Here is a 26,013-nt window from a genome sequence, read left to right as displayed (position 1 = left end):
GCCTAACTTTATTTCACTTAAGATTTGTTACTCCTCCTGGCAAACAGTCTTTTTGAGCACAAGCTTAGAAGTGGCTGTGATGGAGGCATGAGGTTCACAAAAGGAATGCCCAACATTAACACGGATTGCGGTGTATGTGTTTCCCACAACAGTTTCTCTGGCTTGTAAATGTGCCTATGGGCCCCAAAAGTGACCCCTAGTATGTGGTGTGGGATGAGCAGTTGTGATCTAGAAAGAAATCAGTTGCATTGGCAGGCAGAGGGCATTCTTGAAAGTAATGGGAAGAAGGATACATTGAGAAGAAGCTTAAGGGAGCCTGCTCCTCTGAAGCAGTGCTAGACCAAAAACGTAAGCGGAGAACCTTCCAATCCATCAATATTGAAGTGATGCCATAGAATTGGAAGGGATCCCAAGGGTCAATCAGTCCAACTCCCTGCATTGCAGGAATCTAAACTAAAGCATCTGTGACACATGGCAATCCAACCTCTGCTTAAAAACTTCCAAGGAAGGAGAGTCCACAACTTCATGAGGGAGGCCGTTCCACTGTCGAACAGCTCTTACTCTCAGAAAGTTTCCCCTGATGTTTAGTTGGAATCTCCTTCCTTGTAACTTGAATCTATTGGTTCGAGCCCTAACCCTCCAGAGCAGGAGAAAACCAGCTTGTTCCCTCTGTCATGTGACATCCCTTGAGATATTTGAATATAGCTATCATATCACCTTGGTCTCCTTTTTTCCAAGCTTAAACGTATCCAACTCCTTCAACTGTCAGTTATAGTTGCTTTTAGAAATAGTTTTAAACTGCTTAAAACTTTTCAACTGTTTGTATTCGCACAGGAATATCCTGGGGAAGAACTTCTGATAGTGTTTGACAGGGAATTAAAATATGGGCAAATATTTTATCTTATTGCGACAGAAGAGGCCAAGGAAAGCATTTTACATGTAAGGCTTTTTTTTTTAATGTTGCATTTATCTTTATTTGTATCGTATCGATGCACGTTCACCTTTGCAAATATTTTTCCTGATAGCCTCCCGAGCCAGAGGAAGAGGAAGAGGTCAAAGAGGGCAGCCCAGAAGAATATGTATACAAACCTCCTGTGTGGAAACCTTGGGTTTCGCTTGGAAGCGAAAAAGAAATTGAAGAAGAATCTGTTAAGGAAAGAACAACTAAGGTCAGTCTTCCTAACAGTGTCTTACACAGTCGTACCTTGGAAGTTGAATGGAATCCGTTCTGGAAGTCTGTTCGACTTCCAAAATGTTCGGAAACCAAAGTGCGGCTTCTGATTGGCTGCAGGAAGCCAGGACATTTGGCTTCCAAAAGAACGTTTGAAAACCGGAACACTCATTTCCAGGTTTCAATCGTTTGGGAGCCAAGACATTTGAGATCCAAGGTACGACTGTCTACTTTAAATAACAGCCTTAAATATACTATCTTTTTAGAAGCAATAAACTGTAGGATCCTTGTTGTTGTTGTTTAGTCGTTTAGTCGTGTCCGACTCTTCGTGACCCCATGGACCATACCACGCCAGGCACTCCTGTCTTGCACTGCCTCCCACAGTTTGGTCAAACTCATGTTCGTAGCTTCGAGAACACTGTCCAACCATCTTGTCCTCTGTCGTCCCCTTCTCCTAGTGCCCTCAATCTTTCCCAACATCAGGGTCTTTTCCAAAGATTCCTCTCTTCTCATGAGGTGGCCAAAGTATTGGAGCCTCAGCTTCACGATCTGTCCTTCCAGGGAGCACTCAGGGCTGATTTCCTTAAGAATGGATAGGTTTGATCTTCTTGCAGTCCATGGGACTCTCAAGAGTCTCCTCCAGCACCATAATTCAAAAGCATCAATTCTTCGGCGATCAGCCTTCTTTATGGTCCAGCTCTCACTTCCATACATCACTACTGGGGAAACCATAGCTTTAACTATACGGACCTTTGTAGGCAAGGTGATGTCTCTGCTTTTTAAAATGCTGTCTAGGTTTGTCATCGCTTTTCTCCCAAGAAGCAGGCATCTTTTAATTTCGTGACTGCTGTCACCATCTGCAGTGATCAAGGAGCCCAAGAAAGTAAAATCTCTCACTGCCTCCATTTCTTCCCCTTCTATTTGCCAGGAGGTGATGGGACCAGTGGCCATGATCTTGGTTTTTTTGATGTTGAGCTTCAGACCATATTTTGCACTCTCCTCTTTCACCCTCATTAAAAGGTTCTTTAATTCCTCCTCGCTTTCTGCCATCAATGTTGTGTCATCTGCATATCTGAGGTTGTTGATATTTCTTCCGGCAATCTTAATTCCGGCTTGGGATTCATCTAGTCCAGCCTTTCGCATGATGAATTCTGCATATAAGTTAAATAAGCAGGGAGACAATATACAACCTTGTCGTACTCCTTTCCCAATTTTGAACCAATCAGTTGTTCCATATCCAGTTCTAACTGTAGCTTCATGTCCCACATAGAGATTTCTCAGGAGACAGATGAGGTGATCAGGCACTCCCATTTCTTTAAGAACTTGCCATAGTTTGCTGTGGTCGACACAGTCAAAGGCTTTTGCATAGTCGATGAAGCAGAAGTAGACGTTTTTCTGGAACTCTCTAGCTTTCTCCATAATCCAGCGCATGTTTGCTATTTGGTCTCTGGTTCCTCTGCCCTTTCGAAATCCAGCTTGCACTTCTGGATCCTGGGTTGCCCAATTTTGACTAGAATTCTTTCAGATTTCAAAGCCTGAGTAGGGAGTGGATTTAGAAAGCATCTAGAAAAACGAGAACCTAACCCTTACAGAATCTTTGCTAGCCTTGGCCAAAGTGTGGATTTTACGCAGAGAAAAATGAGGTGGTAACCTGTGAAATACTCCACAGAAGAGGACCTCCGGATGTGGATGAGAAGGTTTGGTGAGAACACTTGAGACTACTCCACCAACAAACTGGTCTCATAACAAGCACATCCCAAGAGTTCAGTTGTTCCTTCCCATGGGGAATGATGAGCATGTTGAAAAATGGTTGTAAAATCAGATCAAATGCAGGTCCTGTAAGAGATCTTAAAGATCTGTTATTCTCTATTTTAAGACAATGCACATTCAAACATACAAAAACAAGAGTTTCCATTGAGAAATATTTTGGCTGAAATTTCAGGTTAAATATAAGATTTCTCGGCGGCAGAGAGAATTTGGGGCTCGGGTTAAATTTCGCAACAGAAACGCTTCGGCTGACCCTAAACACGGCTACGTGGAATGTACGAGTTATTTCGATAAGAACTTTACCATTCGGCAGCTTGAGAAAAATGTTGGCACTCAGGTTGTCCCGATAGTAGAAGAAATAGGAACTCAAACAAAATGGTAAGTATAAGACTTTTTTAAAAACCACATTTAAAATAATTTTTAAAAAGAAACAATGCCCCATTATTTTCTTTCATTATCTGAATGGAGGGAAACCTAGAATTGGGCACCTTTCACTTTTTTAAAATTTACTTTCAAGCAGAGCGGTATGAAGCAGAGAGTGCCATTTCAGATTTTTTATTTTACTACATCCTGCCTTTCTTTTCTGATGCGGTTCAAGGCAACATACATGGGGTTCCTAATTGGCCGACCATCCAGCTACTGACCAGCCTTATACCTGTTTAGCTTTAACAAGGATTGCAACCACAACATACTGTTATAGCACTAGCATAGCCTTTTAATAGTCATGGCTGCTCCCCAACCCCATGAATCATGCGAACTGTAGTTTGTTAAAGGTGCTAGGGACTGTAGCTCTGTCAGGGTTTTCCTAACAACACTCAGCACATTTAACAAACTATATTTCCCAGGATTTCTCTTTTTTGGGGGGTGGAGGTGGAATCCATTACTGTTAATGTGGGATAATAGCACTTTAAAGGTATGGTGTGGTTGCTATATTATGCTACTTCAGATCCTTCCCAGGGATATGTCTTCTGACTATTCCCTGAGATTATGTACATCAAACATCACTCCCTAACAAACAACTACATTTTCTTTTGTGGGGATGGGACTAGGCATGGTATTAAATGGGGCTGATGCAAAAACAAACAAACCAAATAAAACACCCTCATATTTTTTTACTACTACTATTATTCATATTTATTCAATTTGCATACCACTCTTCATCCAAAGATCACAAAGCGGTTCACAACATAAAACTACAAAATGCGAACACAAAATACATAACGAAACAAAAACAAACCAATACCCCCCCCAGCACATTCAAAAGGCCACAGAATGTTAATCAGCCAAAGGTCTGGTTATAGAGAAAAGTTTTCGCCTGGCGCCTAAAGATATGTAATGAGGGCACCAGGCGAGCCTCCCTGGGAAGAGCATTCCACAAGTGGGAAGCCACTGAAGAAGAGGCCCATTCTTGTGTTGCCACCCTTCGGATCTCTCGTGGAGGAGGTGCATGAAATCCTTCTCTCCGCTGCCACCGGTGGGCCAGGTTTGACAGGTCCAAGTATGACTTTGCCTGCCCCACAAATGATGTCTTATATTCAAGTGTAGGCCTAGTTAGCCCTACAGGTCAGAGAGGCTGACCACAGCTGGTTTAGCCAGACTTACCTGTGTGCTTTCTCATCTCCCATCAGTAACAGATGGTGCCGTGCAGCAGGAATGCGGGAACGCTGGGAAATAAGTGGCATACACAAATCTGGCTAAAGGAGGAAGCACTGTGTGAAGTTTCATCAATTCTGCCTTCATTGTTGTGGATTTTCCTTTTCCCTCCCATTTTTTTTTCTTAACAGTGTGTTTTCACTCACCATAGGACCTACCCCAAAAACGCAACAACGCAGTATTACCCAAGGGACTTTTCAGAGGAAGAAAAAGAGAAGTATTTGTCATCGGAAGACCTGAAAGACTTCATTGTCTCTGTGGCTTTAAGGTGAAGTATCAAGGTCCACTGCAAGTTCTGTATGGAGACATAGACAAGATTTCTTGCAGTCATAAAGTATGAGGATAGGGTCACTTAAGGAATACTCAGCCCAAGAAATTATATATAATACTGTTGATCTCGAAGACTTCTGCTTTCCCTCCTTAGGGTTCTTAATCTTTAAACCAGACAGACCTTCAAACAGAGAACTGTCCTCTGTAAAGGAGGACACATGCCCATTCTATAAAGCACTTGGACATATTTTTTATCTCCAGCATCTTGAGCAGCTCCTGGTATCATGTGGAAAATGTCTTCCTTTCAAACGTGTGCCTAAGATCTGTATAATAGGTCTGGAGCAATGTTTCCCAAACTTACCGGTAGGTCTCCAGCTTTTTTGGACCACAGCTCCCATCATCCCTAGCTAGCAAGACCAGATGAGAATTGCAGTCCGAAAACAGCTGGAGACCCAAGTTTGGGAAACACTGGTCTACAGTATCAAATAAAGAAGCCATGGCACATGTTGCTTTAGTGCTAGTGACACTATTTTTTAAAAGTAAAAGTGCATCCTCCCTGAAATAACAAATCTATGCTATATAACAATTTGAGATGCAGTATCTGAATTTTTTTTTATTATTAAAAAGAAAACAAAACATGTCCCCGTTCCAGAGTAGAAATAGCACTGCAGCAGAACGAGATCCTGAATGCCTTTTTTGACGACTGGAAAGCCCTTGCGGAAGACGAAAGTGGTTTTGCGGGCAAGTCCGACGTTTCCCTCAAGGAGTACCAGTCATTCACAGACCTGCATTACCTCAAGGACAGGACCGTGAGCTGCGTCTGCTGGCACCCAACCATTTATGGTAAAGTTTGCGGAGCGTTCGGTTTGCGGGCAGAAACTTTGTGAGGGTTGTCCTGAAGTCTTGGGTTTAAAGATTAGCCACACTGCGCGTTCCACTGGCCCTTTCCCTGAACAAATCAGCAGCACGAAGGAAAATGAGACGAGGAAATCTTTTGTAGCGTGCTAGCGCGAGGGTAGTCAAAGTGGTGCCCTTCAGATCCTGTAGGACCTCAACTTTCCCATAAGCCCCAGCCAGCAGTCAATGGCTAAGGATGCTGAGAGTTGGAACCCAACATATCTGGACTGCACCAGACTGGCTACCCCTGTTTTAGGAAACTTGGGTTACCTCACGCTAGGCAAGCTGTAGCAGAAATGAAAGTGAAACGGTGTTATTGCTGCAGTCTCCTTCTGCTTCATTACTCTTAAGAGTCAAGTTGGATGTTAACACCAGTGACGTAGCATGGGGGGCCCACGGGGTGGTTGCCCCAGGCCCAAAATTGTTAGCGGCGCAAAATTTCAACACCCGGCACTGCCTCAATACAGATGTGGGCTTCCATTGAAAACGGCTTCTCCATGCAAACCAGGAAGTGAGCTCTCCAAACAATGGAACAACTTCCTCTTCTTATCCCCGAGGCTGCAATCTCTTGGGTGATGCAGACACTGTTAGGCTGTTGAATTTGCATGCATACTTGCATCCGTTTCCCTCCCTCACAACCCGCCTTCCACACGGCCCCGGGCACAGGCAACCCATGCTACTTTAAGACTCCTGCTGCAGGCAGGCTAGAACCCTGAGCTCCACTTAGGAGGCAGAATATAAAGCAGCGCCTGTAAATGACTAGAAGAACGTGGGCAGAGCAGATAAGAGAGTTGTTTCTTCACTGCCACCCCCACCATCGTGTTAGGTGGCCCAGAAACTTGCTTAGTAAAAGGCTGAGGACAGCCAAAAGAAAAACATCTCTTCACGTAATGCTTGTGGAATTCACTGCCATCGAGAAGTGATGGTGATGATTAGCTTTTGGGATTTGTACCTCTTCTGAAACACCCCAGGACAATTCTTGGCGCAAATTTCTGACAGCATGGCCGAGTGTGGACATGGACCACTTTAAACGGAGTTTTACCCTTGCAAAAGGTGAAATTACATTTGTCTTCAATCAGGGATCATCGCAGTAGCGGTAACGGAGCGACTGTCTTACGAGGAGCGGGTGAACAACTCTGGTCGACTGCTCTTGTGGAAAGCACCAATTCTCTTTTGGAGTTTTGCAGACCCAATTCACCCCCAGGTAAAGGAGGGCTTGGATTTTTCTGAGGTGTTTAAAGAACAGGACCAATAATTTCAGCATAAGACTGTCCTCAGATCTGATCTATTTCTCCCTCCCCATGTGGATATTTATGTTTTCTAGCTGATGCTGGAGTGCCCTGAAGATATCTACTGCTTTCAGTTCTCCCCAAGCAATCCCAACATCATTGCAGGAGGCTGCATTAATGGACAGGTTAGGATTCCATTATTTTTCAGCTACCTGTTTGCATTTGCAACATACATCGATATTGCGGAATAAGTTGCTCCAGCAGTTTTGCATATGTTTGGGGGACCAGCAAGGGCTAAGGCCCATGCAGGGTCTGGTCATTCTCATCTAACCCTCGAAATCGGAGGTTGCCAGCCTTTTTTGGGGTCTGTGATCACATTTGCAAACTGGAGAAAATGCCAGGGCATCACATACACGCCACAACCAAGCACACACTGCAGCCTATTCTTTTGGTGGCAGCAGAATGCTTCCTTCAAGCCTAATTTCAGCACAGGAGTGGGATCCTATGGGTGCCAGGGAAGACCTCTGTGGGCCCAAGGGTGCCTGGGGGCGCCGCATTGGCAACCCCTGCTCAGAATGCTAACATTGCCTACATGATTACTTTGAGGCTTCCCTAGATGTTGCATCACACCCTCATTTAGATAATTCAGGGTTTATTGAAGTACACCTGGAATCCCCATGCCATTGTATGGGACTTTTTTATAAAAACAACAACAAAAAAACCACCATAAAAATGGTTCCCTTTCTATTAGTACAAAACAGATTTCTTCTCCCTGTGAGCTCAGCTGGCCCTCTCTGCATATTCTGTAGAGGCATATTCTATCCTTCCATCACGTGGCACATTAAAGTGTCCATTAAAACAGGACAATCTGCCTTCTAACGTGTCATTTCCCCTCTCCGCCCTCCCATTCCAGGTTGTACTGTGGGACATTTCAGCGTATGAAGAAAGGTTACGAAATGCTAAGTCTGGTACAGGCGGGAGCAAGAATACCACAGTTAACATGGTTGGTACTTTTTAAAGATTCTGCTTTTAACGTTCCGTATCATGAATTCCTCAAGGAACCACTGAGAAAGTTGCTTCACATTTTCTTCTGTGCAGGAATGAAGTTGCAGGCTTTCCAGAGCACTTGTTTGTGTGCACACAAGTGTAACATAGGGATAAGGGGCTGGAAGTGGGGCAGATCCACCATGCTCGCTTTCTGGCAGGTGGGTCGCTGTGGCTTGCCAGAAGGGGGGAGGAGGTGGCGGGAGAGAAGCTAGCATGCTGCAAATGCCCCAGGAGGAGCATGAGATGGGCTGTTTTGGTGTGCTCATGTCACACTGACTTCCCCGCCACCACATTCCCTTCCCTTTCCTCTCTCCTTTAAGCAACAGCAGTCCACCTGCTAGGAAGCTAGTGTAACAGTTCTGCTCTGCTCCCTCCTCCCAGCAAGATGCTTCTGCAAGGCACCCCAAAGCTACAGCCATTAGCAATTTCCATTTTTGTGACAACAAGGGAAAGTGATTACCCAGTTCCTACATTGCATTTGTTTACTGTATTGCATGCAGTTGCTCCCCACTTCTATGTGGAGCAATGTACCATAGGCCTGAGAATGTACACATTGCATCATTTATTCTAGTTTATTGAAGAAACAAGAGCTCAAAATTTGTAACTATCCTTTCAAGGGATCTAAAAGGGACTAGTGTGGTGTAGTGGTTAAGAGTGGCGGACTCGTTATCTGGTGAACTGGGTTCGCTTCCCCGCTCCTCCACATGCAGCTGTTGGGTGACCTTGGGCTAGTCACACTTCTCTGAAGTCTTTCAGCCTCACTCACCTCACAGAGTGTTTGTTGTGGGGGAGGAAGGGAAAGGAGATTGTTAGCCACTTTGAGACTCCTTAAGGGGAGTGAAAGGTGGGATATAAAGTCAAAACTCTTCTTCTTCTTCTTCTTGTTCAGGTGTGAAAGGAAACTGTGGCTTTGTGTTTTTAGTTGCCCCTGAAAAACAAAGGGAGACCCAGGTGCTCACTCATACAACGCAAGAGTATTATTATTTTTGACTCAATCCCTAGAATATGGGCTAGCTAGATAGGTCAGGTTGTATCAATGAATTCTTGACCGTTTCCTCCCCCCACCCCAGGATGTATTCAAAATTATTCACAATACAAACAGGAATGGCAAGTGGATGCAAGAAGCAATGCCCACCAAGAAAGCATGGAAAAACTAGAAAGAGCTGGGTCATGCAATGGATACAAATGATATCTCAGTCAGTAGAGCATGAGGCTCTTAATCTCAGGGCCGCAGGTTCAAACCCTGTGTTGGGTGAAAGATTCCTGCATTGCAGGGGCTTAGATTATATGCAGGGAATTGGATAACATATGACCCTCGTGTCCCTTCCAACTCCCAACATTCTATGATTCTGTCATGTATGGAAATTAGTGGACACTAATTTGTGTTCAATTTCAGCCAAGTTTCATGCTGGAACAACAAGTTGGGAAGGAGCCACACTTGGTGAGATACTGTGCAGTCTCTTCCATTGAATATGGCCATAAATCAGTAATAACAGATATACAGTGGTTGCCAGAGTTTTTTGAGGTAAGAGTCAGTTGTAAGTATTTCATATCTGTACTGTTAATGCAAAAGAGAAAAATACAAATAAGGCCTTATTTGTTACTTCTGTATTACTGTCTGGGACCAACACAGGAACAGTGATCTACACTAAGCAACCCATGCATATTTAGCTCAGTATGAATTACCCATGTGATTTCAAAGGGCTGCTTCACACCATACTTCTTTGTTTTGTTTTGGTAAATGAGATAAATTTAATTATTGCATGAAAAACTGTGCATACGCTTGTAACTTGTGTGTGTGTGCCCTTTAAGAAAAATGTTGTGTGATGTGGATGTTGACTGTGAATTTCTAGCCTGTCCTCATTATGATGACTATAGATAATTCCCCAGTGTTCCCAACTTTTTATGTACATTATTTCAACAACCCTTTCAACAGCTTTGTAAGGTAGGCCAAATGATCGTCATGCTGCAGTTGAGGGGGTAGGGCAGTACTTAGGCGCCCTAGTATGTTTATGAAAGAGGCAAGATTTGAATTAGGCCCCATCTGCTCTATACACTTATAGCAGCATCATACCAATTTAAACCTTCATGGCCTCCCCCAGAGAATCCTGCGAATTGTAGTTGGTTAGGGGTGCATGGAGTTGTTAGGAGATGCCTATTCCCATCACAGAGCCACAATTGTGTTCTTAACAGGTGGAGGGCCACAGTTTCCCCATCCCTGCTGTTGAGCATGCCTACTCCAAAACACTTGTATAGCTACTGCCTTTTGTATTTTTGTTTCTAATAAACGTTGTTTTACTTGCTATTTCTAAGATCAACAGAATGGGCACTATGTTTGAAAACAGAGCCGGAGTTTGTGTACAGCTTGTCACCTGCTCCCCAGACTGGTAAGTCTTTCTTCTTCTTCAAGGTTTATTATGCAAGGCCCAATTCAGATGTCACAATCTCTGACATTTAAACCATGGTTTATTGGACCAGGAATGAGTTGCGTGCCTGCAGGCTCCCTCCTTGCCCATCCTCTTTGCTCCTGCTCTCCTGTGGCTTGCTTTGGCAAAGATGTCCCGATTTCCTAAATCAGTTTCCTGTGATGTCATAACCAGGAAACTGTGGTTTGGCAATGTCTTCAAACACATTGTGACTTCTGAAGCAGGTTGATAAGGTACTGTCTTCACTCTTTCTTCAATTCCCCCTTTCTTTTTTCTTTCCATTGTTTCGTGTAATAACTACTTAATACCAATAGACGAGAGAGAAAAATCCTGATGTCCCATACTACCAATTAAGCTGTTGAAAAATGTTACCTGCAAGGTTTCGCTTTATGGAATCTTGCATAACTTTTTTTAAAAAAAAACTTACTTTTGCACGAGCATTTTCACATAAGAGTATTCTTCAGCAGCTCCATTAGCATTTAGTTTGCACATGCCGTGGAGTGTCTAGATGTTAGATTTAGTGTGTTGGCAAAGGAAGATTAAGAGCAGGAAAACCTCTCTAACACACACACTGGCATTCAGAATAGTCCTCTAAATAGGAGAGGCTTCAGAGACTGACTTCCATCACCTTGCCCCCCACATGCTCAAGGTTAGAATTTGTGACATACACCCAAGCTAACCACAGCCAGCTTGTCACATATGGAAAACCCATCAAGAGACAAACACAATTGGTTCCGGAAGTCTGTACTTAACCTGAAGTGTACTTAACTTTCCCATTGAAAGTAATGGAAAGTTGATTAATCCATTCCAGACAGGTCCACGGAGTACTTAAACTGAAAATACCGTGTTTCTCATATTATAAGTCATGTCTTATATTAATTTTTTCCTCAAAAAAACACGACATGGCTTATTTTTGAGGGATGTCTTATTTTTTAATAAAGTGCACGCGGGTGCTGTTTGCCGGGCTTGTCAAGCCCAGCAAACAGCGCCCGCCGATCTTCGGTGACAGGCGGGGGTGGGCGGAGAGCGGAGAACGATCTCCGCTTCCCCCCCCCCGCCTGTCACACAGGACAGGTCCGAAGATCGGCGGGCGCTGTTTGCCGGGCTTGTCAAGCCCAGCAAGGAGCGCCCGCCGATCTTTGGTGACAGGCGGGGGTGGGGGGAGAGCGGAGAACGATCTCCGCTTCCCCCCCCGCCTGTCACACAGGACAGGTCCGAAGATCGGCGGGCGCTGTTTGCCGGGCTTGTCAAGCCCAGCAAACAGCGCCCGCCGATCTTTGGTGACAGGCGGGGGTGGGGGGAGAGCGGAGAACGATCTCCGCTTCCCCCCCCACCCCCGCCTGTCACACAGCACAGGGCCGAAGATCGGCGGGCGCTGTTTGCCGGGCTTGTCAAGCCCAGCAAGGAGCGCCCGCCGATCTTTGGTGACAGGCGGGGGTGGGGGGAGAGCGGAGAACGATCTCCGCTTCCCCCCCACCCCCGCCTGTCACACAGGACAGGTCCGAAGATCGGCGGGCGCTGTTTGCCGGGCTTGTCAAGCCCAGCAAACAGCGCCCGCCGATCTTCTGTGACAGGCGGGGTGGGGGGAGAGCGGAGAACGATCTTCGCTTCCCCCCCACCCCCGCCTGTCACACAGCACAGGGCCGAAGACCGGCGGGCGCTGTTTGCCGGGCTTGTCAAGCCCAGCAAGGAGCGCCCGCCGATCTTTGGTGACAGGCGGGGGTGGGGGGAGAGCGGAGAACGATCTCCGGTTCCCCCCCACCCCCGCCTGTCACACAGGACAGGTCCAAAGATCGGCGGGCGCTGTTTGCCGGGCTTCTCAAGCCCAGCAAACAGCGCCCGCCGATCTTCGGTGACAGGCGGGGGTGGGGGGAGAGCGGAGCACGATCTCCGCTTCCCCCCCACCCCCGCCCGTCATACAGCACAGGGCCAAAGATCGGCGGGCGCTGTTTGCCGGGCTTGTCAAGCCCAGCAAACAGCGCCCGCCAATCTTCGGTGACAGGCGGGGGTGGGGGGAGAGCGGAGAACGATCTCCGCTTCCCCCCCACCCCCGCCTGTCACACAGCACAGGGCCGAAGATCGGCGGGCGCTGTTTCCCGGGCTTGTCAAGCCCAGCAAGGAGCGCCCGCCGATCTTCGGCTCTGTCCCCCGATGCGCTACGGCTCGGGGAAGCAGGCAGGGAGCTCCTGCTGGGTCCCGCGCCTTCGCCTCTCGCTCGGTCGGGGCTTTGCGATAGTGCTTATTTTCGGGGTATGTCTTATTTTTCACCAACCCTTAGAAATCCTGTCATGGCTTATTTTTTGGGGATGCCTTAAAATATGAGAAACACGGTACTCAAACTGAGGCATACTTATACCGACTGTAGATATACAGCGGGAAGGTAAACGACGTTTCCGTGTGCTGCTCTGGTTTGCCAGAAGTGGCTTTGTCATGCTGGCCACATGACCTGGAAGCTGTACACCAGCTCACTTGGCCAATAACGCGAGATGAGCGCCACAACCCCAGAGTCGGTCATGTCTGAACCTAATAGTCAGGGGTCCCTTTACCTTTACCTGACACTGCAAAAAGGGGATTATCAGATAGCTAAAATGGGCTGCGTTTGGTTTGGAGGATGTAATCGCAAGTTGCTCAGGGCTGGGTTAAGAGTAAAAATCCTCCCCTTTTATTGTAGATTAATCGGTGGATTTAGGGCTTGTTTCTGCTCATTTTACTTCACCACCACCTCCCATCATGATTGTGTTTTTTGAAACCTGTTTCTTATTGGCACCCCAGTAGGGACTCACCTTTCACCCTCCCAAATGCTCTCCATTTGTAGCATATTGTAATCCTTATGACACCCCAAGGGGCTCCTTTTTCTGTGACATCTGCTTACCTGATGTATTCGGCTGTTCCTAAACAACTGCTATCTCATAGAAAGGGGATGAGGCAGGCTGGAGCTACAACCTAACTTTTCTATCATTGTCTATTCCTTCACAGCACAATCTATTTTTGGGATCTTCGAGCCCACAGGCCTGCTCTCCAGCCTTCAAATGAGAAGAAAAAGGATGAGAAAGTGCTTTTGGCTCCGCCTGATGTGCCTACTACCTTCAAACACCTGGATCTCTGCTGGAGGCCTCTCATTAAGGTACGGGGCTATGAATTCAGGAGAGCCACCAAGGTGAATTGATAGGGATGATGTGGCTACAGCATATAGTTTTATTGTTAATTTCTCTACTGTACCTTTCATCTCCTCAAGGCAGTGAGGTTTCTCTCTGAGCACTCTATGTTTCGGAAAAGAATTACAGGTGAAACTCGGAAAATTAGAATATCGTCGAAAAGTGCATTTATTTCAGTAATGCAACTTAAAAGGTGAAACCAATATATGAGATAGATGCATGACATGCAGAGCAAGATATGTCAAGTCTTTATTTGTTGTAATTGTAATTACTTGTCGTTAGGCAGGTCAATTATAAATGGAATGGAATTAATGAAATGCAATACCGATGTTTATTTTTGTATTATTGTAACTATTTGTTTTATTACTGTGGAATTTCCAAAAGAAAGCATTTGTAAAAATTAATAATAAAATAAGTTGCATTACTTTTCGACGCTATTCTAATTTTTCGAGTTTCACCCATTTTAAATTGCATGTACAAATTGTCCCACTCTGCAGCAGGGATGGCGGATAAACACGATTCATTTAAAAGCAAGCCCTACCCAATCCACACGTTCTGAAAGAAAATGCAAACTGAAAAGCAGCCGTCCTTCGAAATTTGCGCAGTTCTGAATTTCGCAGTGCAATTCTCCAGCTGGGGAATGTGTACATTTTTATTTTTATTTTTGCATCCCTAGGATAAAGTGTGCATTCATAAAAATAGCAGGCACAAATGCATTATTATGGAGGGAAACCTGCTTGGTAAAAGGTGTATATTAGGCAAAATGACATAGGAAAACGTGTTTGTGGGGAGAAATTCATAGTAAAATGCTGATGAGTATTCATAAGGACTTTCCTTTTTTAAAAAAAAAGAAAGAAAATGCAATCTGATGTGGAAATGGAAAGAAACTGAACTTATGAATGGAAAAATGATTTGGACAGCAAGCCCCACAGGGACTGATGGGAGTTGTAGTCCAAATTGCCTGGCAGGCACCAGGTTGGTGAGGGCTTGCGTGGCACAACTTAATACTTCTGACCTCTTATCTCAATACCACTCAATGTGTAAGCTGCCTTTCTGTCTGGTCACACCTGAAAGTGATGTAACTTTTAACTCAAGTTTCTTTGTGGATTATATGATAATGCTCTGCTTATCTTAAAACAGCTGAACCTGCCCAAGACAGATACAGGCGCAGAGTACAGCCCTATAAAACTTAGCTTCAGAGAAGAGCATTACCATACCAAAATTCAAGGTATGTATATATATATTTACATTATATATACATGCACTGTATAGACTAATGCCAGCACATCTCCCTCCACCTGGTTTCTACGTCATTCAGGGTTGCCCCATACCCTCTGGGGAGGGGTTTGGGGGGGGTGCACAGGAAGCTAAGCTTTTTGCTTGCAAAACCTCTGAGCCCAACACTATACATGTATTGTGGGTGCTTACTAAATCTACTTTTAGTGGAGAGGGGGGGGGGAGAGCAGGGATGCAAACTTGAATGCAATATTGGGGGCCCAGGTACGCCCCACCCCACATAATTGATCACAAGACACATCGCACGCACACCATTTGAATGGCAATGCTAATCAACTGGGAAGGGGGAAGAGGCTGGCTCCCTCAAATATTTTATTGGGGGGGGGGTGTCCCTAGGAGTTTGAGAGAGCACGTTCATTAAATGCCATACATGCTTCCCTCGGGGCATGTCTATTCGCCGTAAGATAACCTGGAGAAATTGACAGCAATTTCTCTCATAAAACATGGAGAAACATACCCATTGAGGGAGTTAGATAACAATTCTCTTGAGAACTCCTAACTGAATAAACTGCAGGACAATGACGATTCTGAAATGTGGATTTTCCATAGCTTGCCACGAGTGGGATTTCACCTTCTGCGAAAGGCATTAAGTAATGGGAACGATTGCTGTGCTTAGTAGTTGTCGTTTTTAATGCAAAACACGTGAAATGATAGCAGTGAGTGAGTAGGAATGTGGAAAGTTTCAGGAGTTTTTGTATATACGATTTGCATAGTGATTTTATCCACATTCTTCCAAAGACAAAACACAGCCCCAAGTCAAACAGGAGGCACTTGTGGAAAAGCTGCCATATAGCCAGATACAGGCCACGTCCATGAAACCTCTGAAGTTGCTAGAAAATGTCACCAGCAGCTTTTTTGTTGGGACTGAGGTAAGTTGGACGTTTGGGTGTACAATTGTTGTTTACGGTGGGGGGAGATAAGAGGCAATGGGAGAATGCAAGGCCTGAACTTAAAGGAAAAGTAATAACCACACCATGAAGTGTATTTTACTTATTTATTTATTTTAAAAAAAGCACCTTCAAAACCATCCCCACGTTTCTTCTGCATTTTCTCAGTTTGCGGCGCATCTTAAAAACAAGGCATCATGCAGGAAATTGTTTCAATTTTGCAAACACTTTTGTATGCTTCAAAAGAGATCAAAGCTCAGTTTTTTAAAAAATTAAAAATTGTGACCAGTATTTCACTTTATGGCATTGCAGGATGGTGAAGTCCTTTGTACCGACTGGAAGATGGAGAGAGATGGGGACTCAGGAAGACTGCTTGGTATGCTTTTAATTTCTCTGGGTGGGATTCGTGTGGTTTGTTTGTTTTAAACCAAGGAAAACACAGGTCTGAAAAAAAAAATCTGCAAGTAACAGTTTCTTTAGTCAGTGTTAATGTTACTCAACTGAGTTTAACAGTACAGTAATGAGTTTGGCATTAGAGAGGTGTTGCTGAGTAAAAGAGAGAGGGAGAGGTAGAAAAGGCAAATAAATGCTGAGAACACTACTACTAGCAATGGGGCATGGGGGATAAATTCAATTATCTTCGCATTTCCAAAGCAACAGTTGAATCAAAACGAAACCACTGTTGAAAATTTTACAATTCTCCAAATTGTGCTGTGTGGTTTTCCAGCCAAGCAATGCTTTAAAAATGCACGTCTTAAGGGTAATAAATACTGCTTTGCCAAAATATTTAAATCAGGAAAAATCACATGGGTATATTGGCAGAAACTCCTGACAAATTTTCATACGGACTTTAAATTCCCCTCGCACACTGCAGCTAAGGTTTATTACTCAAGGAGATACATGCATGTATTCTTACTGTGCTGTGGGGTTCAGATGAGAACAGATGAACAGAGCATCTTTCAAAAACTAGATGTAGGTAAAGGAACTAGTTAGATTAGGTTCAGGGGCAATGTGAGGGGGTTGTCGGGGGGGGGTCTGAGTCCTGGGGATTTTTTGTGCAGGGAGGACCTAGATCGCCTGACCTTCCTTTAAAAAACAAACAAAAAACTTTTGAAAAACTTTGTTGTGTGCCCTGCTGCCCTTAAAGCAATGTGTGGGGCTGGTAAGACCCAATCTACCTTCTTTAATTTGCACAGAGGAACTATATGCATTTGTGGCATATGGACCTGTACTTTGAGGCATTATTCACATCTGCACACTTATGCCACTTTAAACAATCATGGCTTCCTCCAGAATCCTAGGAACTCTAGTTTGTTAAGGGTGCTGGGGATTGTAACTCTGTGACGGGTCTCCTAGCAATTCTTTTCTTTATCCTGACCTCTTTAATGGGCACGGAATAGGCACTTACCAACTAGTTCAACACCTTGCAAGAGCCAGATAAAATGTGACAAAGAGACAAATGTATGCACATACAAAACAGAGTCTCTCTCTTTTTCTTGTAAGGTCAAAAGCCATCCAACACGTACATCATCCATGATGGAATTGTCCACACTGTACAGAGGTCTCCATTTTTCAAAGACATACTTCTCACTGTTGGAGGCTGGAATTTTGCAATATGGAAAGAAGGTGTCACGGTATGTTCCTCTGGAATGGGAAATCCTTAAGAAGGGGGTGACAAGTCCGTTCCAAATGTAGCACAAGGAACAGGTAGGAATGTGTTTTCAGCTATTTGTTGGGGGTTGGGGGTTAGGGGTGGGACATTGACCTGTTTAACTATTTCCTTTGATATTCTTCAATAGAAGTTTCCTGCAGATGGTTTATATGTTATATGACTCCTCTCAGTGAATATAACAGAATATTTTAAAACCAGCCATAATTCTCTAATCAAGAGCTGTTATAGTTCGAAACATATTGGATTTTTTTTTTGCAAGAAACAGAAACATGATAACACCCCTATTTCTTGCTCCTGTTTGAATAATACTGTGCCCAACTGATTCAGGACATACTGAAGGATATTCTTCAGTTCCCCACAGGTGTAGAGGTTTCACTATTTCAGCGTATATGCATAAATTCACGATGCAAGCATAGCATCTTCTGCCAGTAGAGTGGAATTTATTATATCCCATGCACCTGCCATAAATTGAGGGTACAGATCCCGAATAAATTTATATTTAATTTTCCTGTATTCTTCAATTGCAGTTAAGTTACCCAAATATAACAAAATCCTTTAAAAAGCACTCTCACGTAGAATTGTAACTGGTTGTACAATGTGTAAGACTTGTCAGCATGATGATTGAAAGTTGATGAACAGTTTAATGGGGATTTCCCCGCAGCCCCCATTTTGATGGGATGGGATGGGATGGGAAAAGGCAGGAATACTCAAAAAAAGACAGGAAGATGGAAGTGTTAGGTGAACAATTTTAATCTGGTATTTGTTTCATTATTATTTATTTATTTATTATTTATTTATTATTTATTATTATTATTTTCCTTTTGGTCTTTGCGTTTTTAATGAAGAGCGGACCTCTCCTTGTGTCAAGTTGCACAGCAAAGAGATACACTGTTGGGCAGTGGTCCTTATCAAGGCCAGGTGTTTTCTTCATTGGGAGAGAAGATGGAAATATTGACATTTGGGACCTGTTGGAGAAGACTCATGAAGCATCTCAGACCCAAAACGTCTGTATTGCGCTGATTACTTGCATCAAACCCTGGATATACTCTTGTATGTCAGTGTACCGTATTTCCTATTTCCTTACTTTGAATGTAACTTTGCAGTGGGTCTGCCAGGTTAGAAAAAAAGGAAGGCAATTCAAATGGAGATATCAAACTTGTATCACATGCACAGTTGGCTATAAGGTGGCAAGGGAAAGGAAGAATAGGGAAAGCAGCAATGCAATGTTGCCTAGGTCTGCTGGTCTAAGCATTACCCTCTGTCTTCAGCAGCTGAAAGTGGAATGAGTGCTGGAAAAAAGGCCTTGGGTGAACTACACATTACAAGCAGATGCATGAAACAGAGTCCAGGTGCCATTTTTTAAAACATGAAAAGCTGCTTCAGGAGCCACTCCCAGGTGGTTTTCTAGGGAAAAATCATTTCCTGACACCCCGTGTGGTTTCACATTCCTGCTCTCCCCCCTGTTTTGTCAGCACCCATTTCCATCCTCCCTAAATGGGCTTTTACTTTATTTTTAAATAGCACTGGGACTCAGTTGCACAGATTAATGTAGAACGTGCAGTTAGCTCTGCAGTCAGACACGTAGAAAGTTAATCTTTTGTCTTTGGATGTTAGAAGTCATAATGTTTTATTGTGATATTTCTGTACAGTATGTAGGCACACTGAGATATTTGCTCCTGCTTTTAGCTCTCTGGTGCCAAACTTTGAACAAATAGGCTTAAAAACTGTATGTGGGGATTCCAATTTAATAAGGTTTGGGGCAAAGAGCAAGAAGGCTAGGAAGAGATTGAGTTCCCAAATTAACCCTTACAGCTCATTTGCTCTGCCACAAATACTGAACACAAAATTCTTCTGTGTTTTGTGTACAACTCCTCCTGCATTCTCTGTCTTCTCTTACAGCGAAGCAACACTTCTTAGCAGTATCTGACGACTTTGGCACCTTGCATGTTTTGGAAATTTCGTGGACATTAAGCCACCCTTCCCTCAATGAGGTATGTAACCTGTTCCAGAAACTTGACTAGGGAGCGGGGCAGGGGAGCCGCAAACAAGATTTTTTGCATGGTGTTCTAAGAGTTATAGGCTGTAGTGGGCTTGGCATTGCAGGGGGTTGGACTGGATGACTCTTGGGGTCCCTTCCAACTCTATGATTTTATGATCTGGTGGCATCCTGTTGATTAACAGAGAAAAATGCAAACACGATGGTTGTTGCATTTGTGTAACAGTCATATCAGTTAGCTGGCAATTGCACACAAGCAATTGTGTACTGGGGCTGGAATGGGAGCAGAACTCAACTGGAAAACAGGCAGTTACTTTGGCCAGCTTTTGTCAGTGAAGACCACCTAAATGCAGCCTCTAATTGGCACAATTGACAAACTTTTGGTGGCTGGATTTGGGGAGAAACTACATTATCAAGAGACTCATTCATTCTTTTTTAAAAATTAAATTTTAATCCCAGTTCTTCTGAGCAGCTAAGACTAGGAGGGGTACATGGTTCTCTCCCCCCCCCCATTTTTCCACACATCTGTAATATGGAAACCTGGTTCGGCTCCCATGGCTGGAAATGAGGCACCTATGTTTTCGTTGATGGATATTTAAAATACCTGTCATAAACTAAACATGCCTTGGAATATCAGCGTTCTAGTGTCCTTCATTACTTTGAGCGAGAAGTCAAACATCTGGAGTTTTCTGAAAAGCGGCGAGAATTCAGAGATGAAGAAAGAGAGAATATGGAGCGTGAGAACTTGATGAAGAAAACGGTAAGATTCTCTTAAAGTGACAAAAAAAGCTAGGAGTGCTAAGGTTTTGAAAAATGTGCCTGTTTTTCATGTACAGTGGTGCCTCGCTTTACGAATGCCTCGCACAATGAAAAACTCGCTAGACAAAAGAGTTTTGCGTTGCGAGAGGCATTCATAAGACGACAAAATTTTCTATGACCGTCGCTTCGTCTTACGAAGTGCGGCCATAGAAAGCGGCAAAGGAAGATCAGCTGTCAGCGCGGGAAGCTGACAGCTAATCTTCCTTTGCCAGGGGGGATGGAGCCGAAACGCGGCGTTGCAGCGGCTGCCCCTGCCTGTCTTCCCCTTGGACACTGAGTGGCGGGGGGGGGAGACCTTCTACCGCCGCCTCCCGCCTGCCTCCCCCCACACGGAGCGCAACTTCGGAGACCTCCGAAGCTGTGCTCAGTGGGGGGGGGAGGCAGCAGCGGTAGAAGGTCTTTTCCCGCCGCCGCCTCTAGCCCCTCAACAGGCGGGATGCGGGGGAAACGCAGGATTTCTCCTGCCCCCCCCCGCATCCCGTCTGACACACAGTGGGGATCGTAGGGGCATCTCAAGCGCCCTACGATCCCCACTGTGTGTCGGGGGAGGCAAGCAAGACGCGGTGGCGGGGGAACGTCTTCCTCCGCCGCCGCGTCTTGCCGCGCACAGCCGGCATGGAGCGCGGTTTCGGAGGTGTCCGAAGCCGCGCTCCATGTCGGGGGAGGCAGGCAAGACGCGGCAGCGAGGGAACGTCTTCCCCCGCCGCCGCTTCTCGGCGGCATGGGGCTTGGCTGAGGTGGGGGAAAGGCGCAGGATCATTCCTTCGCCTTTCCCCCACCCCGCCCGACAGAGCCGGATCTGACGAAGCTTCCAATCCGGCTCTGTCGTTGGCAGCAGCGGCGCTTGCTCTCTTGGCTCGGGGAAGCGCCTGCCTGCCTTCCCCGAGCCAAGAGAACAAGCGTCGCCGCTGCCACCAGTTCCCCCCGAGCCCATAGGAATGCATTAATTGACTTTTAATGCATTCCTATGGGAAACGGTGCCTCGCTAGACGAAATTTTCGTAGGACGAATTGAGTCCTGGAACGAATTAATTTCGTCTAGCGAGGCACCACTGTATTCTATTTATTTTCCATTCCTTTAGTTTATAAGCAGTCCAACCCTGTGCAGTGTAGGGAAACTAAATTTAATCACAATCATAATTTAAGGAAGGTTAGGTCTCCTCATTTTCCCCTATGCTTTTTCCTCTCTCCCTTCATTCGGACGTTACACAAAACCATGGTTTGTGATAGTGCTCTTAACTGTGGCTAACAGTGCTTTGTAAACTGGTTTCAGTTAATGATTGGCTCCAGGGCTACGGTATTTTGTAGAAAGAGAGGTGCTAGAACTCACCATGAATACCTCCCTTGTTCTCTTACAATGGCGACGGTGCTCACTTGAGGTGCTGGAACTGAGTTCTGGCTGGGGGGAAAAAACTACATAAAACATGGTTTCAGCATTAAAATAAGCAATGGTTTTGCATCTTGTCTGAACCCAGCCTCTTTGGGAAATGCTTTTGGAAGGGCATGTACTGAATGCCTTTGCCAAAACATGATAACTATAATATAAAACATAGTGGTGGGGATTTACTGTTATGTAGAGTTTGAATTTGTGCCTTTTGGGGCTGTGAGTTACAAACGATAGTAGCTCTTGGCATCCGTACAAGGTCATGTGACACGCGGTAGCGGCTGCTGCTCACTGGAACTGGTAGGGCAGAAGCCCAGTAGGCGGAGCTAGAATCAATGACAGGCAGCGCCAACGAATACTAGTTTTGCTCCACCCTCTCAAAAAAGGTATCATTGGGATTGAGGAGGAATCATAGGGAGTGCAACCCCCTGGACCACTTGTGAGGCAGGCAAGTGGAGCGTTCATGGGGCATTGTCCCAATATGGGCCAGCCCCTACTGATTCCATGTCTGAGGTAGCAAATTCAGTGAAGGATACCTTGTAGTATACAACATGTTTGAGCTGCTGTACTGGTAAAGTGTTCTTGTTTTAGAAGCAGGGTTTGTACCCTGAATATGAACACTTGGTGGTGTTGCTTGCTAAAGCCACCAGGCTCAGGACCTCAAGGGGTATTGAGGGGAAGGCATTTCCCTGTATGAACCAACCTGGACCCTGCCCTTATCTGATGCCCTCCTCTATGCCCCCCCCCCCATTACAGAGAGGCCTGGAGGATGGACAAGAGAAAACAGGCTGTCTCCGCATGCTTTTCATTATGTTTTTATCATTGAAGTTCTGTAATGATATTCTTAATGTTGTTCACTGTCCTGGGATATTCTGATAAAGGGTGGCATTGTGGTCTAAACCACTGAGCCTCTTGGGCTTGCCGATTGGAAGATCGGCAGTTTGAATCCCTGCGACGGGATGAACTCCCTTTGCTTTGTCCCAGATCCTGCCAACCAAGCAGTTCGAAAGCACGCCAGTGCAAGTAGATAAATAGATACTGCTGTGGTGGGAAGGTAGACAGTGCTTCTGTGCACTCTGGCACTTGTTCAGGGGTGGCAAACCAGAAGGCACGCCGCCGGCAACCCGCTCCATAGTGTGCTTCTTCCTACGCAGGCGGAGCGGCGAGGGGCGTCTCCGCTGGTGCCCCTCGCCCCTCCGCCTGAGTAGGAAGAAGACAAAGCGCGCTATGGATCGGCTTGCCGCACGCTTTGTCTTCTTCCTACTCAGGTGGAGGCAGAGCGGCAAGGGGTGCCAGCAGCCGCCGCTTGCCTCCGCACCACCAGGAAGAAGTGAGGCCAGAAACATTGGGGCCTCCGCGATGGCGGTCGTGCCGCTGCCACAGTAGCGAGGGGGCGCCGTGCTGCCCCCGCGGCGCCCCACCCCCTATTGTGACGCCCCTGCACTTGTTCCGTTGGGCCACATGACCCAGATAGCTGGCTGTGGACAAATGCCGGCTCCCTCGGCCTGAGAGAGATTAGCACCACAACCCCAAACAGTGGTGCCTCGCAAGACGAATTTAATTCGTTCCAGGACTCAATTTATCCTACAAAAAATTAATCAATGTGTTCCTATGGGCTCCGGGGGACTGGCAGCGGCGCAGGCAGGCAGGCAGGCAGTTCCTATTGGCGCCTGCCTGCCTTCCCCAAGCCAAGAGAGCAAGCGCCGCTGCCAGTCCCCCGGAACCCATAGGAACACATTGATTAAGTTTCAATGCATTCCTATGGGAAACTGCGAGCCGATGTCGGCTGTGTGCGAGGCGGCGGGGGGGATTAGTGGAGAATAAGGATCCTTATTCTGTGCTTCTCAACCCCCCCCCCCCAATGCCATGGACACCCGGGAGCATTGGACAGGGCTTTGGAGAAGCGCTGTGCCTTCTCCGAAGCCCCGTCCAATGCCGGCTGTGTGTGAGGCGGTGGGGGAGAGAAGTGGAGAATAAGGATCCTTATTCTCCACTTCTCTCCCCTGCCGCCTCGCATACAGTCCGATGTCGGCTGTGTTCCCCTCGGGGAAGACAGGCGGTAGCTCCGTACCCCGATGCCGAAGCGCGGCCGGGGCTTGCCAAGGCAGGCGGTGACAAGCCCCGGAAAGCAGTGCCCACTGCGCTTCGGCTCTGCGCGCTGCTTGCCAGGGCTTGTCGCTGCCTGCTTGGCAAGCCCCGGGAAACCAGCTGTAGCGCGGGAAGGCGGCAAAGGAAGATCAGCTGTCAGCTTCCTTTGCTACATTCTATGGCCGCGCTTCGCAAGATGAAGGGGCGGCCATAGAAAACCTCGTCGTCTTGCGAGTTTTTCGTTGTGCGAGGCATTTGTCTTGCGAGGTACCACTGTAGTCGCCTTTGAATGGATTTAACCATCCAGTGGTCCTTAATAATAATAATCATATCATCATCTACCTAAGAGGCTATATTTTAAGGCTTTGAGAATTAACTTTCCCCCCTCCAACTCAAAAATGTATTTACAACTTTCCCCCTCCTTCCTTGCAGAGACCGCCAGGTGGCCAGCGGTCAAGAGAATTAATGGAAGAACAGACAAATCAAGAATATATAGACTATTTGGATCTAGAGAAGACCATTCTGACTCGTCTTGGGATACTGAAGGGACCAGATAAATACACCTCCAGGACCAACTAGCTGCATAAGACAGCAACATATTTAGAATGACACTGATCCAAAGACCTGAGAAGACCCTTGTGTGGTTTTGAAAATTTGCAATTCAGGAGAGCTCCCACAAGCCAAAAGGACCTGCTGCTGTACTGTTCAATTTGCAGCCTGTCTTTTTTTTTATTACAGTAAAAAAAAAAAGACAGGCTGCAAATTGAACAGTACAGGGTTGGACTGTCCAGTGTAGGAAAATGCCCCCCTCCCCAATATGGCTGTAGGTACAGTATCATAATAAATATACAGGTAAGCAACATTTTCACACATGGCTAAAGGTGTGTATTGACAATATAATAATTGGTTTTGCATTTGAGATTAATTAGAACCTGTAGCGCCTTAATGCAATAATCTACTGCATATTCAGTCGTTATCACATAACGTACACAGAGATTCCAAGATGATGTTAACAGCTGGCCTCAGCAATACTTCAGCTTTCAAAGTGGCTAAGGTTGATTTAGGCCAGAGCTTTTCCAAACTTTTCACGTTGGTAACACGCTTTTTAGACCTGCATCATTTCGCGACACAGTAATTCAATTTTACTAGCATACCGGAGGTTAAACGAACCCCTTTCTGAGGCTGCTGAATGAAAAAATGGGCGTCGCAACAGACATGACTTAACTATTAACAGTAAGCAACCAGCCACACAAAAGTCAGCGGTTGCTACAACCTCTCCACAAACACATCTTCTCCCCATGTAGCCAAGCAAGAGGCATAATCACCATTCAAACTCACCTGCAGTCATTGTTTACATAGTTCTTCTGCCCAGTACACATTCTCAACATATAAACGTCAGGATGCACAAACTGAAATAGTAAAAAGATTTGTGTTGAAGGGAGCACCTTTCCCTTGACACACAAAAGCTGTATTGCAGCAGGAGAGCAGCTTTCCCCCTGGAGAAGTTAAACAACAGCTTGACTATTTACCTGTGCTAATGAACAGCACCTGATTAATATTAATGTCACTCTCTTATTGGTTGGGGTGACATTTTTTCATCATGCAGTACTGCCTATTGCTATGTTACCAGGTCAGGTACTATGTAAACAATCAGAGACCATTAAGCAGAAATTAAAGGCTTCAGAGAAGGGCAGGTTAGACTCTTAAGAGGGTGAATCCACACTTTCCACAGCCTGCTGTGGTAGCGGAGGCTTCTGTCAAACAAGTGTCCATACGGCCAGGGCAGAAAGCGGAAAGACACATGGAGACAGTTTGCAAAGCGACTCTTACCAGTCTGCAATATCCACTGCTCCTGTCTAGCTTTCATCAGTGAAAGTAACAATTACTGTTGGGAATCATACAGTTGGAAGAGACATCAAGGGTCATCTAGTCCAACCCCCTGCAGTGCAGGAATCTCCGCTAAAGCATCCATGACAGACGGCCATCCAACCTGCTTAAAAGCCACCAATGAAAGGGGGTCCCCAACCTCCAGAGGGAGACCATTCCACTGCCAAACAGCTCTTACCCTCAGAAAGTTCTTCCTGATGTTTAGCCGGAATCTCCTTCCTTGTAACTTGAAGCCACTGGTTCGAGTCCTACCTTCTGGAGCAGGAGAAGACCAGCTTGATCCACCTTCCATGTGACAGCCCTTTAGATATTTGAAGATGGCCATCGTACCGCCTCTAATTCAACAACCCGTAGTAGATGCTAACCACCT

General features: G+C 45.7%; 2 protein-coding genes across 7 annotated transcripts in view; one reads left to right on the top strand and one right to left on the bottom strand.

Moving 5' to 3' along the window:
• The window catches only part of DNAI3 (dynein axonemal intermediate chain 3), a 37,943-nt gene extending 13,462 nt beyond the window's left edge, over window positions 1-24,481 (top strand). For 2 of the 3 annotated variants that reach the window (XM_060276767.1, XM_035121728.2), the window contains exons 5-23: window positions 835-939; window positions 1,026-1,169; window positions 3,114-3,316; window positions 4,743-4,859; window positions 5,514-5,704; window positions 6,838-6,962; window positions 7,083-7,172; window positions 7,901-7,990; window positions 9,431-9,559; window positions 10,348-10,421; window positions 13,437-13,584; window positions 14,756-14,843; window positions 15,650-15,780; window positions 16,111-16,174; window positions 17,302-17,432; window positions 18,316-18,520; window positions 19,370-19,461; window positions 20,104-20,226; window positions 24,189-24,481. In XM_060276767.1, coding sequence (XP_060132750.1) covers window positions 835-939; window positions 1,026-1,169; window positions 3,114-3,316; window positions 4,743-4,859; window positions 5,514-5,704; window positions 6,838-6,962; window positions 7,083-7,172; window positions 7,901-7,990; window positions 9,431-9,559; window positions 10,348-10,421; window positions 13,437-13,584; window positions 14,756-14,843; window positions 15,650-15,780; window positions 16,111-16,174; window positions 17,302-17,432; window positions 18,316-18,520; window positions 19,370-19,461; window positions 20,104-20,226; window positions 24,189-24,335 — 2,397 coding nt within the window. In that variant the 3' untranslated portion in view covers window positions 24,336-24,481. Of the gene's footprint in view, window positions 1-834; window positions 940-1,025; window positions 1,170-3,113; window positions 3,317-4,742; window positions 4,860-5,513; window positions 5,705-6,837; window positions 6,963-7,082; window positions 7,173-7,900; window positions 7,991-9,430; window positions 9,560-10,347; window positions 10,422-13,436; window positions 13,585-14,755; window positions 14,844-15,649; window positions 15,781-16,110; window positions 16,175-17,301; window positions 17,506-18,315; window positions 18,521-19,369; window positions 19,462-20,103; window positions 20,227-24,188 lie in introns of those variants that run through there. The other variant, XM_035121732.2, reaches the window with a different exon arrangement.
• Window positions 19,455-26,013, bottom strand: part of SYDE2 (synapse defective Rho GTPase homolog 2) — a 52,990-nt gene continuing 46,431 nt past the window's right edge. For 2 of the 4 annotated variants that reach the window (XM_060276765.1, XM_060276762.1), the window contains exons 8-10: window positions 25,095-26,011; window positions 21,615-21,683; window positions 19,455-20,155 (exon numbers count right to left, since the gene is read on the bottom strand). The gene's annotated coding sequence lies outside the window, so the exon portion shown is untranslated. The remainder of the gene's footprint in view (window positions 20,156-21,614; window positions 21,684-25,094; window positions 26,012-26,013) is intronic. The other 2 variants (XM_060276763.1, XM_060276764.1) reach the window with 2 other exon arrangements.

This window comes from Zootoca vivipara, chromosome 7 (assembly GCF_963506605.1).
Source record: "Zootoca vivipara chromosome 7, rZooViv1.1, whole genome shotgun sequence".
Lineage (NCBI taxonomy): Eukaryota > Metazoa > Chordata > Lepidosauria > Squamata > Lacertidae > Zootoca > Zootoca vivipara.
Note: the sequence above shows the minus strand (reverse complement) of the source record. Positions and strands in the feature narration are given on the sequence as shown.